This window comes from Centroberyx affinis, unplaced genomic scaffold (assembly GCF_046629955.1).
Source record: "Centroberyx affinis isolate AG114_WGS23_722 - 3 ecotype Tasmania unplaced genomic scaffold, CSIRO-AGI_Caff_v1 ptg004247l_1, whole genome shotgun sequence".
NCBI lineage: Eukaryota > Metazoa > Chordata > Actinopteri > Beryciformes > Berycidae > Centroberyx > Centroberyx affinis.
The window spans coordinates 77,992-96,313 of record NW_027281982.1 but is presented as its reverse complement, the minus strand read 5'-3'; the positions used below and the strand labels follow the sequence as shown (position 1 = coordinate 96,313).

At 43.0% G+C, this 18,322-nt stretch overlaps 1 protein-coding gene across 1 annotated transcript; it reads left to right on the top strand.

Moving 5' to 3' along the window:
• The first annotated feature begins 778 nt into the window (after positions 1-778).
• klhl15 (kelch-like family member 15) lies at positions 779-14,533 on the top strand. The gene is given in 11 exon segments (XM_071543170.1): positions 779-987; positions 2,160-2,247; positions 4,804-4,858; positions 4,860-4,949; positions 6,250-6,438; positions 8,416-8,640; positions 10,130-10,291; positions 11,233-11,442; positions 12,225-12,415; positions 13,410-13,663; positions 13,763-14,533. Coding segments are annotated over 11 exon segments (2,019 nt in total). The 5' UTR covers positions 779-926; the 3' UTR covers positions 14,257-14,533.
• The last annotated feature ends 3,789 nt before the right edge of the window (positions 14,534-18,322 follow it).

Here is an 18,322-nt window from a genome sequence, read left to right as displayed (position 1 = left end):
GAGCCAAATGAGCTTTGATGGAACCTTTATTTCCTCTACATGTTTTTCCCCCTTTAAAAGACCTTATGCTCATATAACTTACATTGGTATGATAGCACGTGTTGGGATTTATGCTATAACTTTATGTCATAACGATTTATGTAATGTTAAAATGGAGGGTGAACTGTTTTCTGCAGATAAAAAAGTTGATAAACTGAGTTCAGCATCCTGATAATAAATGAGCTGACAGGTGAGCTGTGTTGATGTTGATGGACAGGCAACTTCACTCACTGCACTCTGAGAGGGGGGAAAACAAAGAGCTCTCACTCTGACCCTTTTTCTGGGTACCGTAAATATCACTGCAGAGCACAGTAGGGGATATATGATGAATATGGAATGTGCACACCAAAGACACAGGAAAGACCCAGCATCAAATAATCTAAAATGTTTTTGTACAAGACAGACTTTTAGGCCATGGAAAATGTATACATGATCTCCATTTATTTGGATACAGCTATGTATTTCATTCTTTGTAATTCCGTGAAATGTTTTTAAAATGTTGTTTTACCATTTGAGAAGCCAATTATTTCCCTCACTAGCTTGAAATCGAGGCGAAGACATACTGCCAGGGGAAACACATTTTTCAGGGGATACACATTTTGACACCTGCCACTTTCTTTTTTTTAAATTATTATTATTATTGAGTGATACATCTTCACAAACATATACAATCTTTGCTGCGCTGCACAACGCCCTTCAGTTCCGCCCGAAAGGGAAATGACGCCAGTGCAGAAAATGGCGTCTGCACAGACCGTGGACCGCTGTGGTTTGTTACCCCTTTAAATTAGAGCCGACTCCAGGCCGTGGGGGCTAATCTGTCCGATGGGCGACATGGCAGTGAACCTCTGCTGTCCGTTTCCTTGATACCGGAATCTAACCCGCAACTCATGTCTGACGGAGCCAGAGCTGCCTGGTCGAAGAGGGGTTGTGGGGATTCGCATCGCCGAGGTGAGACGAGCGGATTTAGCAGCTAGCTATCCCTCTGCTCGGAGTACAGTGGGATCCCCGTAGCTAATGTTAGACGACTGTGAATCGTGACCATTAGCTAGCCAGGTAGCTATACTGTATACTGTCTGCGTTATTTATCTGTATTTTATTCTACTGTCTAACCTTACATGATTAACGTTATCCTCTAGCGTTGGTCCTCTTTGCCGTAGTTGTATGTGTGTGTATTTGTAACGTAAGCCCTCTGTTCTTTTGTGTGTTTCGTGTACTCATCTTGATATGACCCATACTTTAACTGCTACATGTACTGGTAATAAAACAGAAATTGTAAAAAAGGTAACACTAGCTACACTGACCTGCAGTAGTTCTCCCCGAGTCAAATCAGTGTAAATGAAGCTTTCGTTACCAAGCAGTACGGTTACCTCTTTGTAGCAAACGTTACCTTTAGCATTGGCTGGCTAACGTTAACTCCTTTCTGCTCGTTAGGTTGTTAGTTGTGATTTTGTGGCTTGACTGTGAAAAAAGGAAATAAAAGTCACTGTTTCCAGCCAGCTAGCTAACAGTACTACTAACTCTGCTGGGAGCGACAGTGCAGCTGGTCAGTGTTAACCTGAGCTGATGTTTCCCTGAATCAGAACTAACTTAGAGGCTGGTGAGCTTGTTGTTAGTCAGTCTGGATGCAGACTCTCACCTGTTGTTCATCTGTTTTTCTCCTTTTCATCAGGAGTCAAACCCAGGTCAGCTCAGTCAGGACTGAGACATTCAACTGTAGTCAAACTTCACTATGATTTACACCAACTGAGAATCGATTTCTACTAAACATGTTGGTTCTTTAGTGAGGTGTATTTACTTGATAACAGGAAGTTAAACAGGAAGTCTGTCTGTCCTGAAAATGTACTTTAACTGTGAAACTTCACACCTTAGCTTACCCCCTACAATCCTTTCCTTATATTCAGAAAGCGCTCATGTCAAATCCATATCTAACAAAATGTAGGACCTTTTGGTCACAATTCACAACCCTGCCAGAATGGATTATGGCTAATATTTGCACTTTTACACTGTGTTTATCCAGCAGTAGCTTGCTGCACCATGAATGCGTGGTGGGACTGCATAGTTTGGTTCTGTCCTTCACCCCCTGCTTGGTCTGATGCGTCTCTCTCTGTCTCTCCTACTAGAACCAGGGAAACACAAACATAGGAAATGTGAGCGGCCCCTTAGCGCCCTGCCATTGAAGCCTGTGATTGTACGCCCAGGCTCCAAAAGGTACGATCCTCCATGCCATAGCATGTAATGTTAAGCTTCCACACTGAATAAACCCCCTTCTGTCACTGCTCACCCCGCCTCCATCTCACCTGTGACAGCACATCTGTCTCAATACCCCCCCCCCCCCCCCCCCCTTCATTTAACTTCATCTTGAACACCGTTATTTTGTGGTGGCAGTTGTCTAGTGGTTAAAGAGAGCCTCCTGACCTCTGACCTCCCTGTAGAGGGGTGGGATCAATAAAGCATCACATTATTATTACTCAAAGTCTCTGCGGGTCCTTTAATAAGTCATCAATTATCTAAATTTATGGCCTTATAAAGTATTAAAATGTCTTAAATACAGTCATTAGAGGCCGTTATCTTTCACCATGTTGTGCAGGTTTATTTTCAGTGAAGTTTCATTCTGATGCAGCGATGAAACTTGATCATTCTTTACATTTTGTGGCATTTAATCGAGGCAGATTTGGAAAGTAAAGTGCAAACGAAAGAAGGCAAATGCTGAAAGTTATGTGGTGTCGCTGTTACTGAAAGATATGAATGGGAGCGGCGTTAGTGCTGATGGTATTTTCTTTGACGTTTGACCACCACACATGTCCACTCTCTATAGGACATATAGGCCGTTTTACAACAGGGTTAATAGAATATGGAAAAACATGTTTTGTTTTCACTGCACCTGCTTTAATAAACATAATTGGACATCATATCCCTCAACATTTAATTTCCTGGTGTCCTTTTTCATGCACTGCTCTGTTATAGTTTCAGAACTTTCATTAGCCCTGCTCAGTCTTATATTGGTTCTTAAACTGATCCTAAATGCAGTTCCAGGTAGTATTTATTAAAAAAAAAAAAAAAGTCTTAAACAGCTTTCTGGAAGCTGCAGACACCCTGTTATTACTTCATATTTTACAGGACAGGGTTTATGTTTACAGTTCATTTCCTGTTTAGTACGTTGATATTGCGTTTTAACTGAAACGACAACAACCCATTCCAGTTATTGTGTAAAATTGGTTTCATGCTAACAAGCTTTTTATTATGTACTATTGCATGGTCTAATATTTCGCTCTTTAAAATAACAGTGGATATCTAATTTCTGAATTGTAACGGAATTGACTCCAACCCGTTTTCTTTCTTATTCTCCTATTATTCCACTATGATTTTAAATTGTTTAGCATACATTTTAATTCTTCATTTTTCCTTTTTTTTGAATAATTAGACCAAGCTAGCCAGACTTTGAACCTTTTTTTAATTGCCAGTGCCATACATCTCAAACACATCGTCTGCCCTCCCTGCATTTCTTTTTACATCTTGTATGAAGATATGAAAGGTGAATGGATTGGAAAAATATGTGTATGATTAAAGATATTTAACACATGCATACATTTCCAGGCTCATCACTGTATTGCCCTGGTTCCTGCTTTAATGTGCGGGTTGTGTTGGCTTTGTCGTCTAGGTGATTGACCCTCAGAAAAGGCACTTTGTTAGCATCTACTGGACACAAGGGGCACTGTCCTCTGATTGGCTCGGACAACCCCCTCTGACATGCCCGTGGCCAATCAGAGGTGAGTGTGCATTGTGTGTGTGTGTGTGTTTGTTTTCATTTGCACTCTGTGCAAGTGACTAAGTGTTTGTGAGTGCGTGTGTGTGTGTGGGTGTGCACTGGTAATTATGTGAAATGTGAATTTGTGTGTGTGTGTGTCTTTGTTTTCTGTTCCTTCATGTAGTGCAGATTTCTGTGTGTGTTTGTTTGCTTTCTGGTTGTGTGCAAGTGAGATTGGACCATTTTGTGAAATTGAATGTGAATTGTGTGTGTGTGTGTGTTTTCGGTTCATTCATGTTGCGGATTTGTGTGTGTGTGTGTGGGTGTGTCGGTAATTATGTGGATATGTGTTTTTCGTGGTGTGTTTGTATGTTGAAGAGATGGGATGAAATGATGTGTGGGATGTTTTTTTGTTTTTTTTAAGGCTTTTCTTTCTTTCTCTTCACTTTCCAAGAACATGAATGTGTTCCAGTGATGAGCGGAGTCGGGTGTTTTCAGTTAGCGTGTCAGCTCGGATGCTGGCTCTGTACGTTTGAAAGAGTGTGACAGAGAGGGAACGGCTTCTTGTTTGGATGCAGCAGCCGAAGTGCTGAGCTGTAAATGTTGGACGTCCTATCGAATGCCCTTCCAGGCTTCCAAGTCGCAGCCTTATATTTTCAGCAGCAGCGCACATAAGCACAATCTTTTCCTCGGAGAGACTGGCAGTATCGTGCTGCTTAGGTCATCTTTGGAAAGTTGTATCATAAACCGCATTCGATTCCCGACTCTGTTAACGAACTCCAAGCTTGTCCTGTTAAAGTGACGACAGTAGACAGCTGTTAGATCAATTTTGTAGTCAAAGTCAGTGTTTTGAATTGTTGTAACAGGCAGAATGAAGCGATAGCAGAGGAGAAACTTGATGACAAGCCTTTCATCACCTGCTGATGAAGAGATATTTTCTAATACTCCTGATCTTTGCCTCGCCCCGTCTCCCCCCCCTTCTCCTGCTCCTCTCCTTGCATTACCCTTTACAATACCAGGTGTGTTATGTCGGGGGGGGATGTGGAGGTGTACCTGTCCCAGGTGCATGATGGGTGATGGGAGTGTGTCGTCGGGCTTCCGGGCGCTGTACGAGGAGCGTCTGCTGCTGGACGTCACCCTGCTGATAGAGGAGCACCACTTCCAGGTAAACAAAAACCACACACACACACACAGTATATGTTGCTTTTATGCATGGTGCTTTATGTGAAAGGAACACTGCAGAGTGTGTGCAGGCACATTGATTGTGGGTTTGAAGTTAACACCCGACAAGCTAGTTTTTGAGGAGATAATATTTGAATGACTCTGTTATATGCAGTCTTTGGACTAGGAATGGGCATGAGTACTCGAGTACTCGATTTGGACGTCAGTATTCGTTCAACGGTTCATCGTATGGAGTACTCACATTTTTTTTTTTTTGCTTTTTTTTTAACTTTTTTTTTTCGCAAAACATTCTCACGTTTCCCGATAGCCATGTCTAGAGAGTTTATTTTTGCTGTTGCGCAAAATTCATTCATTTAAATATTGTTAACTTTTTAATTGATTTTTCTTATTTATGTTAACTTTGAATTTATGGTTTAATAGGCTAATTGAAGCCTGGTTGTTCAATAAATTAATTTCAAATTGCACTTGTTTTCCGTTGTTGGCCAATGTACATAAATGTGAAAGCATTAGATAGTAATAGATATTCTTACAGGCCTATAGCCTACGAAATTAACTGTTTAGCGTTAGACAAACTTTGGTTCCGCTTGTGTGTTTCCAGTCGGACACGGACCCCTGCCCGCATTGTTGCTTGGGTGTTAATTTCGGACCATATTCTTGCGTTAGTTTTTTTTTTTCAAGTACTCTATAATAAGTTAATGCGAGTACTCAAATATTGAAATGACTTAAAATGCCCATCCCTACTTTAGACTTTGCCTGTGAGCCAATCGGATCAAAGCAAAACAATGGCTCTGCATCAAACAGGCCCCTGATTGGCTGCCTGTTATGGTGGTTCTACACAAAGAGGTACCATCTAAACTTGTGTGTCTCTGCTGCCTGGATGGTTAACTTGCCCAAATAGCATTGAGAATTGGTAGGATGACATATTTCTAAGAATAATAAAGAGGGAGGGTTTGGGACCAGAGCGACAACGGTTTGAATCCCGTATTAGGTGGGAAAACAACTGCGTCCCTCAAGGTGCCTTTGAGCAAGGCACTTAACCCCCAACTGCTCAGTAAAACAGTAAAGACTGCATCTGAACCTGGCAGCACCCAAATGTGTGTGACTGTATAAATGTGAAACTCTGTGTTACTGAAAAAGAACATACATACTTAGTCAACCTTGCCCGGATAAATAAAGGTTTAAAACGCACATACATGGACAGTCGGACAACAGTTGTATCTGTTGTCAGAGTGTGTGTGTGTGTGTGTGTGTGTGTGTAAATATTTCTGTCCGTCCTCCTCCAGGCCCACAAGGCCCTCTTGGCCACGCAGAGCGACTACTTCCGGGTCATGTTCACCGCAGACATGAGGGAGAGGGACCAGGACAAGATCCACATGAAGGGGCTGACGGCCGCGGGGTTCGGCCACGTTCTCCGCTTCATGTACTACGGCTCGCTGGAGCTCAGCATGCCCACCGTCCAGGAGATCCTGCAGGTAACACACACACAGTCTTACTTATGTCACTTTTGGGGTATTTACATAGACTTACATTCATTTCCTGGAGACTTTCCCTAACCATAACCATAACCACTACTTGCCTAACCCTAACCCTAACCCTAACCTTAACCACTGACCCAAAAATCAGCTTTTTACCAACTGGGGACACGGCTTTTGTCCCCAGTTGCACAAACCGTCCCCAATCAACTGGTCTTAAGTCTGGTTTGTGTCCCTGAAAGTGACTTAAGTCATACACACACACACACACACACACACACACACACACACATAGAGAGAGCACCAGTATTGAAAAAGTAACGCAGTGCCTGATTTTTAGAAACAGTGCTAAGCTATTGTTTAGTGCTTCACATCATATTTACCATCATTCACACTCACAAATGTATAGCGTGTTTATTTATACAAAGAATAGAGCCTGACTCGCATGGGGTTAATATGACCTTAGGACGTTAAGTTATTTTGTAATAACTGTGGAGATTGTCGTTGGTTTTAATTCCATGCATATCTGCCATGTGTGTAATTTGGAAAGTAAAAATCCAATGCAAATTATCTTCCCTATTTTGGTTAAAACAGTGATCCTCTAATAATAATAATACTAATCCCATCTGAACAGAATTCTTGTTAATTTGAGAAGTAATTTGTTTTTGGCACTCACTTTCTATTACTCCTCCTTCTTCTAGACTCATGGTTTATGTCTTTGTCCTGTCATGGAAAATGGAGGCAGTAGTGCAATCTATAGAGGAAGGTTGCAAATGTATTTTCGATGCAAACTTTTGCGTTGCTAAATCAGGAAGTGATGAAATGTAATATCTTGGGTGTTGGTGATTTCAGCGAATCTTGAGTATGAAATTCATGAAATGCAGAAGTTGGGAGATAATTTATTAATTACATCACATTAATCCTGTGCGAATAGGGATTTAGTTAAATTTCCTCAGACAATCATGCTCCAGACGTTTTAAAATTGTCACTGGATTCAGATGCGATGGGAAATTTTGGGAAATGAATTGTGGTGTATGAGGCAGAGCAGGAGAATTTATGGTCGCTGTAATCTTAATTTGTTGCCAGCGTTGGAAAAAATACTTTTTGTCCACTGGCCTCAGCGGCTGCTGCATGCCAAAATTCTCAGTATTTTACCAGCCAACTAGATTTTTGAGAAGAAACAAGAGCCTCCAACTGATGGCTGGGTACCTACCAAATTAACTGGTAGGGAAGGAAAATTTATCAGCAACTACAGAAGCTTTGGCTGGTGGTAATTTTCTTCCCTTGTGTGTTTTTCACTCTGTCTTTGCGCCTGTACTTCTGCATCTTAGCCTTCTATGTGTGTCTCTTTTTTTTTTTTTTTTAAAGATTTTTTATTCAACACACATAATACAGAGAACATACAACTTGGAGGAGATGCATATACAATTACATTTGTTTTAACTTATATTCTTTTCATGTCTGTTTTGAACATTGTTATGAAATAATTCTTCTTCATTGGTAATAATAATTTTCATAATACATAAACATGAGCAGCACATATCCAATACCGCACCACTTTTACCACCAATGAATTAACAGTACAATAACTGTATTAACCTAACATACTTTGTGGCTTATACCTGAGAAAGAAAAAAACAAACAAGTGTAATAGGAATAAAATAAGAATAAAAATAAATACAACGAAATAAATCAAAGTAAAAATAGGAAAAAAGGTGACTAAAGTTCTGGCATTTCCTGTATTAATGGTGACCATCTTTCAGCAAATCTGTCTGTTCTCAACTGCTGCAGCTTCAACCAGGAAACTGTTATCTTTTTTTTTTTTTGCTATTAAAAGCAGAATTCTCTATAAAGAAATTAAATCTCTATCCATCATATTATCAGGAAGTACTGTGTGTCTCTTTTTAAACCACCTGTCTTCTTTTTTCTCATCTGTCCCCCTCTCTCTCTCTTCTCCCCCCCCCCTGTCCCCGGCAGGCGGCCATGTACGTCCAGCTGACGGAGGCGGTGGAGTTCTGCTGCTCCTTCCTGCTGGCCAAGATCTGTCTGGAGAACTGTGCCGAGGTGATGCGGCTCCTGGAGGACTTCAGCGTGGGCGTGGAGGGCGTGCAGGAGCAGCTCGACAACTTCCTGCTCGACAACTTCGTCCCTCTCATGAGCCGACCCGACTTCCTGTCCTACCTCAGCCTGGAGAGACTGCAGGTCGGCTCGCTTGTCTTGTCCTCGCCTTTTTTAACGCGACCGTACGCTGACAAGAAATAGGAACACATCACCGAATACATGTTTGTGTTTACTCGCTGCGACTTTGTGTTCTTAATTTATTTACACTGAACCCCAGGGGGTCGCATGAAGATTAAAGAGGCAGCCGTAACCGAGGGAAAACAGAAATAGCGGCAGCAAAATATCAGACGACAACAACAACAACATCGGCTTTGGTGAAAGAGCATCAAAGGCGGCCGAGGGAAGCTGAGGATTTAGGGGCCGTTTGATCGGTCATAAATGTGCAGAAATCCTCCCAACAAGCTCAGCAAACCGAGCCGCAGACGATTCATTTGGAAGAAGTTGCCCAGATGTTCAAACGGAAACAAAGGCAACGAACCTGAAAGGGAAATGGAAACGCTTTTCCACAAGAGAACACGACCACTCGTGATATTTTAGACCGAAAGCAGACGGTCTCATAGTGGAGATTGGTGTGTGTGATGAATTTGAATAGTTCGGCCAGCGAGCCTGTTCACACTGCGGAGTCCAAAGCTTGTTTTTTTTCCACAAGCCAACCTGCTGAAATTTAGTTTTCTTTATTTGTATGTTTATTGTTGTTTGTGTGTATGGACTCTGAACACCTTACACTTACTGGAAAACACTCTCTGTGGGCATGGAAGTGGCAGGAATGGCAAGGTGCTGTTTGGCACGGACCCAAGTTTCGTGGAACAGTATTTGTTCCTCTGCCGCCAATTTAGTGGATCAATCACCACTGTATTTTAGGCAGAACTTTTCTTTTTATTTGACTGAAGTTAAGAGTATTTGATTACTAATGCTCATCCCTAGTCAGAGGGCAGGAGCTGGTTGGGACTTGAACCCGGAGCCTCTGGTTGTCTCCCTACTCACTATGTCATCCTGCTGCCTATAGAAATATAACTTTACATTAGGGCTGGGCGATAATTCAGTATTATCATTTATCGTCTTTCAGTGGAATCATATCGTGATGATATGAAGATGTTTTAATTTCGTGACACAGTTTTCTGCTGTCTAAATTGATGATGACAAGCAAATTTTACTTAAAAACTCTGATAAAATGAGGTATGGTAGGAATATTATTTGAATATTTCTGTTTTGTTTGACATCACACCTAACATCACCATTCGGTTCAATGAGATAAACATTAATTTGATTATTTAACGTGATTTTGCATACATGAACCATATTGTGATATATATTGATATCGAGAAAAATCCTTATGATTTCAACCATATTGTCCAGCCCTACTTTACATTTATACATTCAGCAATCAATCACCACTTAGGGTGGTTAACAAAATCTGTCTCTCTCTGTCTCTCTCTGTCTCTCTCTGTCTCTCTCTCTCTCTCTCTCTCTCTCTCTCTCTCTCTCTCTCCCCCCCCCCCTCTCTCTGCCCCTCTCTCTCTGCCCCCCCCCCTCTCTCTCCCCCTCTCTCTCTCTCTCCCCCTCTCCCCAGGCGTACCTGGACAGTGACGCCCTGAGTCGTTTCCCGGAGATCGAGCTGTACGAAGCGGTGCAGTCGTGGCTGCGACACGACCGCCGGCGCTGGAGACACACGGACACCATCGTCCAGTCCATCCGCTTCTGCCTCATGACTCCCGCCAACATCTTCGAGAAGGTGGGCGGCGTTTCCCGGACAATTTGTTTTGTAGATGTGGGCGGTTCCGGGTGATTTTGCTTTGGAGACTCAGGTTCACTGCTGGGCCGTTTCCAGCATCGGTATTGCAGCTTAAAACTGGCTCCGGTTCGGTTATTTATACCATGACATATGGGCAGTCGTGCTGTAACTGTTATGTTTTTTTGGGGCGGGCTGAGCAGTAGATGAAGCATAGGGCCTGGCAGATGGTGAATTTCCACTCTATTTATATTTTTCTAGCTGTGGGGGAGCAACTTTTCACTTGTGGACGGGCCGCTGCTGCTAAATTAATGTAAAGGAAACACTGGAGAGGGATCTGGGGGGGGAATAAGAATCAGCCAAATCCTGGAAAGTTTTGGCTGTGTTTGTATACTCCACCAGCCAGTTTGGCTGGTAGCCATCCATCATTTAGAGGTCCAATTCCAAAAAATCTAGTTGGCCGGTAGATTGGTTGCTGGCTTGTGAATTTAGGGATGTAGCAGCCACTGTGACGTGTGGAGCAGAAATGTTGGTGCCTGTGAGGAATACCCTCCCACACATATAGATGGTATCCTGCTGCTGTCAAATTACCATAACTGAAGGAAAGGAATCAGTCTCATTTCGTCTGTGGTTGGTAAAGAAACCCGATGAAGACCTAGAATTGAAACGTTGTGCAATAGTTGGATAAATGTGGGAGCATTGGAAGCAGTGTGCAGCGTTCTACTTTTTTAATCCAAAGTTTGTCTGCCAGCCAACATATTTTAGAAGAGCTCTTTTTTTTTTCACTGCTTATACATTTTTGGATCCACCAGCTATGATGCCCAATGGGTGAAAAAGTTTGTTCCTTGCCCTGACAGGAGCACACAGCTTTCCCGAGGTTGTAGTTAGTATTTACAACCTCCTCCTCCTCCTAATTGTCATCGTCCTCCTCCTCCTCCTCGCAGGTGAAGACGTCGGAGTTCTACCGTTACTCCAGGCAGCTGAGGCAGGAGGTGGACCAGGCGCTCAGCTACTTCCACGACGTCAACCAGCAGCCTCTGGTGGAGACGCGCTCCAACCGCATCCGCTCCGTCCGTCCGCAGACCGCCGTCTTCAGGGGGATGATCGGACACAGCATGGTCAACAGCAAGATCCTGCTGCTGCACCGGCCCAAGGTGACTGGACCTGCGTCTGTGGGAGGAGTCACTTTGGCTGCAGACATCAGTACAGATAATTCCACTATGGTGATCAATAAAGTAATAAATAATACATGTAGTGCAAAATAAAAACTGAAGGTACTGTAAAAAAATAACATAGCGAAGAGGTAAAAAAGACAAAAAAATAACAATAAATAAATTAGAGCTGCAACGATTAATCGGTTAGTTGTCAACTATAAAATGAATCGCCAACTATTTTGATAATCGATTAATCGATTTGAGTAATTTTTTAAGAAAAATAAGTCAAAATTCTCTGATTCCAGCTTCTTAAATGTGAATATTTTCTGGTTTCTTTACTCCTCTATGACAGTAAACTGAATATCTTTGGGTTGTGGACAAAACAAGACATTTGAGGACGTCATCTTGGGCTTTGGGAAACACTGATCCACATTTTTCACCATTTTCTGACATTTTGTAGACCAAACAACTTATCGATTAATCGAGAAAATAATCAACAATGAAAATAATCATTAGTTGCAGCCCTAAAATAAATCTACAAGGCACTTTGGCACATAACCAACCATCAGCTGGAAGTGCTATTCTGTTCTAAAAAAAACAAAAACAATCTTAGCTGGTAAAGTAGTGAAAGTGTCCTGTGAATTTTGGGATTCCACTCTGGCTGGGGAGGAAAAAAGTTAGTTTTCTGCCCCTGTTTATACGTCATCCCTCTAATCCCCTAGGTGTAATCTGTCTGGAATATAATCTGTGATGTGTTTCGTAACGTGCGTCCTAATCCCCAGGTGTGGTGGGAGCTGGAGGGACCTCAGGTGCCGCTGCGGCCCGACTGCCTGGCCATCGTCAACAACTTTGCCTTCCTGCTGGGCGGAGAGGAGCTGGGGCCGGACGGGGAGTTCCACGCCTCCTCCAAGGTTTACCGCTACGACCCGCGGCAGAACTCCTGGCTGCGCATGGCCGACATGTCTGTGCCCAGGTGAGGGGAGTCCTGATATCTGCTTCTACAAGTTTAATACAGGAGCAGATGTAGCCCCGACATGTGCTGGAAACAGAGGTGGGGAGTCGAGTCACAAATTTAACTGCTTGAGACTTTACTTGATGCATGAAGAGAAGACTTGAGACTTGACTTGACTTGGGTTCTGGTGACTTGGGACTTGACTCTGACTTGTACTCTGATGACTTGAAAAGGTTTCTAAAGTCTTGACTTGAGTCCTTGTGTTTGTGTAAATGACTCAGATTGAAAGTGATGAGATTTGTTCCAGCAGACGACTGAATTTAAATCCTGTTTTCTGAATTTGTATGGAATGATTGAATTTATTGAAGTTGAAACTGATTATAGAAATCAAACTCATGATGCTCTTACCAAGTTTTTATCCTATTAAAACCATATTGCATTGAAAAGTCCTAGATATTTAGTTTTCTTTAAGATATTAAATTGATACTGGACTCTTGATTTGTTCTGACTTGACTTGCTGTTCTACATTTAGACTTGAGACTTGACATTAATGACATGGACTTGACTTGGTAATCTACATTTAGACTAGGGATTTCACTTGAGACTTGTGCCTCCAGACTTGAGACTAACTTGGGACTCAAGCGAAGCTGACTTGGTCACACCTCTGGCTGTAAATGTCACACTAAAGTCCGTGCAGAATGTCCACACAGAGGCTGATGATCCAAAAATGAGAGGAACTTGATACACGGAGTGGTGAGGTGACAAAAAATTGCAACAGTATTTAAGTGAAAGATCAAATGAATTGGTTAAATTTAAATAGGGTATGGATATGTGAAAAGCAGAGAGACTTCTTCTTGGGCTGCTGATGAAACAGAGATTCCTTCACATACCAGCATCAAAGTCACGGCATGTTAATTTCAAGGTGATTTTGCAGATGCTCCAGACTCCCTTGCCTCCTTTCCTTTAATGAATTATTCATTAATTAATGCATATTCATGGTATTTGTTGTTTCTAGGTCAGAGTTTGCCGTGGGCGTCATCGGCAAGTTTATTTACGCCGTGGCGGGCCGCACGCGAGACGAGACCTTCTACTCCACGGAGCGCTACGACATCACCGAGGACCGCTGGGAGTTTGTGGATCCGTATCCGGTCAACAAGTACGGCCACGAGGGAACGGTGCTCAACGGGAAACTATACATCACCGGGGGCATCACCTCCTCGTCCACCTCCAAGCAGGTGTGCGTGTTCGATCCGGGGCGGGAGGGGGGAGGTGGAGGAGGTGGGGGAGGAGGAGGAGGTGGGGGAGGGGGAGGAGGTGGGGGAGGAGGAGGAGGGGGAGGAGGGGGAGGAGGAGGAGGAGGAGGGGGAGGGGGGAGCTCGGGCGGGGCGGATGCGCACCGGACGCGCACCGGCCGCAGCCCGCTGCTCCCTGGCACCCACACCAACTGCTGGGAGAACAAGTCCAAAATGAACTACGCCCGCTGCTTCCACAAGATGATCTCCCACAACGGGAAGCTGTACGTGTTCGGAGGCGTGTGCGTGATCCTGCGGGCGTCCTTCGAGTCCCAGGGCTGCCCGTCCACCGAGGTGTACGACCCCGAGACGGACGAGTGGACCATCCTGGCCTCCATGCCCATCGGGCGCAGCGGCCACGGGGTGGCGGTGTTGGACAGGCAGATCATGGTGCTGGGCGGCCTGTGTTACAACGGCCACTACAGTGACTCCATCCTCACCTTCGACCCGGACGAGAACAAGTGGAAGGAGGATGAGTATCCCAGGATGCCTTGCAAACTGGACGGTCTGCAGGTGTGCAGTCTGCACTTCCCAGAGTACGTGCTGGAGCACGTCAGACGCTGCAGCTGAGGTCCGCTCCACACCCAGCCTCCTTTTTTTAGAAACGGGAATACACCCTTCGAGGACTGAAGCCTCCAACTGGGAGATTAGGTGTTTACAGGTGTGAGACTAATACTCTACTGACGCGCAAGCTTTTAAACTAGAGACCAGCGCTTACTGAAGGTGAGGAAGAGAAAAGATGGCCCAGGCCGTAGTTTTGCTGTCCTCAACGAAGGCAATGGGAGCGTGGCGAGAGTCACGATCAACGGTCAGCTGGAACATTTTCAGAATTAGCTTTCTCAGAAAATAAAGGAAAAATATTTGGGGTGGGGTGGGAGGGGTTCATTCTGCTGGTTTATTTTTGGACTATGGTCAGTTTCCTATTCTACTACTCACCTACTGTATTTAGGCTGTCCAGTCAGGCTTATGGCAGAAACGCACTGGAAGCATCAGACACACACATTTACAAATGTACCTGTATTTGTTACTGCTGTATTTTTTTTTTTTTCCAACGGCCCAATGCACACAACCGGCCTGTCAAACCTCTGTGACGCGTCTTTTCCGAAGTTGGTTTGATTTTTGGGGCATCAGTAGAGGACCAAGCTGCTGGTTTCTGGAACCACAGTGACCACTGACCTATGTCAAGCCAAATAGACATCCTGTATATTTGTAATCAGGTTGTTCTTGCTGCGAAGTACAGGAAGCCAAGGAACGGCTGAGGCTAATTCACAAACTCCGTAAAACGCCCTGTAATATATAACTGCAAACTAAACGGTTAATTTAGCTAGTAGCATACAATCAGGACAATATATGAACACTGTATAGTCTAGTTGGTCTAATAGCTTGTCTCCAAATATATGATGCAGACTGTAGAAGAGGCCATTTATCAGAAAATATGACAGTTTCACATCATGCGCATCAGTTATCGCTTCCAGTGCGTTTCGGCTTTTAGTCTTAATTCTGCTCTTCACTCCCCTATATCCACCATACTGTACTCATGTTCATGTAACATCACTGTGTCTTTTTGTGCCCTCCTTCCTTTCTCCATTTCTTGGTTTGAGGAAATGTGTGTGTGTATGTATGTGTGTGTGTGTGTGTGTGTGTGAGAGAGAGAGAGCGAGCGAGAGAGAGCATGCGGACACACCTAGGCAGCTGAATGAAAGATTGAAAAAAAAATAACACTACTTGGTGTGTGAGGGCTCGTTCTTCAAGCGGTGATGAAGACGATGGTGGTGATGTCATGACTGCACTGCAGTGACACTGGTCTGCGTTTTCTTGGAGATGACCTGTATGTGAAAGGCCGTCCTCGTATCCCTCTAGTCACCGGCATTGCTGTACTTATTCATGTCAATATTCTCTGTACTTGATTGGTTTTCATTGCGGCTCTTGCGAGATCAACCGGTAACATTACAGCATGTTGTACCATTGAAGACATATTTTGCAGTGTCCGAAATTAACTTCTTGGCTCACGTGCCAACGGCTGGTAAACTAAAAAAAAGATTTACCTGCCAAGAATAATTTTTACCTGTCAAAATAATTGATAAACACACAGAATCATCACCCTACCTGTTCGCAATACCATTTCATGTATAGAATCAGGCATTGTGTGTTAATTTAAAACTTGCTGACTGACTTATACAAGTTTGAAATACATCATGAAGCGTAACGGAGCCCAATATGACTGAGGCGTTTTTAAATGTTATCGTCTCAAAATGTTACTGGCCCTTGTTGATTTATCCCCCAAAGACAAACTGTACCAGCATTTGGCGCTTGCCGTGTTAATTTCGGACCCTGCACATTAATAAAACAGCCTGAAGAGCTTTATTATTATGTCAGAAGACTCATAGCGGATGCAACAGCTGATCCGTTGTGATATTTACAGGTTACATCAGTTTTTTGTCCAGCGCCTTGATCCTGCAGCCCAGCTTGATAACCAGCTAAATGTTTTGGACCTAGTCCTCTCTGTATATTTATTTTATTTTATTTTTTTCATTTTTTTTTCATGAGCCAACTGTGAAAAGGGCTAGAGCACATACTGATGCAGTTCTGTCTTTCAGCCATGTATTTAATTTATTTATTTTCCAAGGCGTCGCTTCCACCAAGCTATGCACCGAGTATAACAGTAGTGGGATTATTTATTTTGATATGAATTGCATTGTGAATCATTCTTTTGCGTCGAGAGAGAGAGAGGCCATGACATTTAATTGTGACATTTAATCGTCCTTCTGTCCTTCTCTACCTTCTGTCCTCTCCACCTCAGCAGCGCTGTACCTGGCTAACGAAGGGATGCTTTTGAGAACAGACTTTTTTTCTTTTGTTGATCGGATTGCCAAGAAGTGGGATTTACAAAACCAGCTAGCCTGCAGTGGAAAAACCTGACAACTGTCAGGTGTTTTGGATTATCAATAAAGCAGAAATTGGTGCATTTAAAGGAGAATACCGGTGTCATTTAGACTTGTAGCCCATTTACTACTGTCTACATCTAGTTTATATTTCGCCCAATCATTTTGCATGCGGTATGCAATTTGATTTTTTAACATTTACTCGTTTTCCATAATTTTTATGGTGTCAAACCTAGCTTGAAATATACTGATGTCCCGGCTAACAAAGACGCCTTATATAGAAAGACATGAATTGACAGAAAAACAGAAAGAATGAATGGCAGCAAATGGCTTCTTCTGCAGGGAGGAAAACGAGCGTTGACATCTGCAACTATGCTGACTGTGTGCAGAAACCAGAGAGGAAACTAGAGCATTGGCACAAACTTTAAAGAAGCACCGGTATCTTCCTTCATTCATGTTTAGTTCTACCGATGATCTCACTTCTTTGAATACACAAACTCCCGAGTCCTGACCCGGCACTGCAGTGTTCATCAACATGGTTTTGTCTTTTGTCTTTGGCAGTGAGAAGTCTTATATTTCTCTATGGAGTTACTTTTGGAGTCACTTTTGTATCTTTATTTTGAAAGTGGCAAAAAAAATGTTGTGAATGTGAAAAAAGGTTTGAAAGCGGGGGAAAAAAAATTGAAATGTGAAAATGGAGAAATAAATGTAGCCAAAGCTGTCGTCATACTAATGTAATCAAGAGTATGGCTAGTGTTTGTTTGTTTTTTTCATTGCAGTTTCAAATCCCATCAGAATCAACCTCCACAAATAAAGAAATGCATAACAGAGGAACCCTTGAAAGCAAAAAGTCAATATTAGTGTTGGACGCAGTTAAAGGCAATTATTTTACACCTCTGTACATTCCCGATGGGATCTTGAATCCCTTATTTGGACAGAAAAATCGTATCACCCTTAAGATAATCTTGCGTAGCCGCACCTCCAGCTCAATCAACGGAGGTCTGGAGAAATTCTTGATATAAAACGTGGGACAACGAAACCTTGCTGAGCCAAAGGCAGCACTGATTGGCTCTGAGTTTGAAATTGGATTCTCGCACAAACCCACGGAAAAGGCATTTCTGGTTTGTTTTTGTGAACAAGTTACCATCATTAGCTTAGCTATATCGCTAACGATGGAAATTGTGCATATTAATTCGAATTTTCTCTGTGAGGTGGCAACTCTGGGTGAATTAAAAGAGTGAGATAAAAATGGATTAATATTTTGTGGGGGTAACAAAACTTATCATTTTTGTAAAGTTTTGTTTCGTTAGCTAACTAGCTGTAGCAACTTTCTTGTTCCCACTACAGTAAACTGAGCACAGGTGTCAGGCTCTGCTAGCAAAAAAATAAATCCAATTGTTAATTTACTTTCTAAAAGACAAAAAAAAAAACAAGGAACAGAGAAATAAGAGACAGGAGAAGAATCCACAACTGTAAACGTTTATTTTTCACTTTCAAACTCTTTTCTGCTTTTTTTTTTTTAGTTTTTCCAGATTCCAAACTTTTTTTTCCCGCCCACTTTCAAAATAACGACACAAAACTAACTCCACACGTCACGAGCGGCCCTCCTGTGTAAACACACCCGGTGCTGAAGCATGAGCAGCGGCAGGGTCGGGCTGGGAAAGCGGTCTTTCAACTCCACGTCTCTTGTGTCTAACGTGTCTACTTGTATTCTGCAGTCAGTATCATGAACATGGAAAAAGCCAAACTCCAGT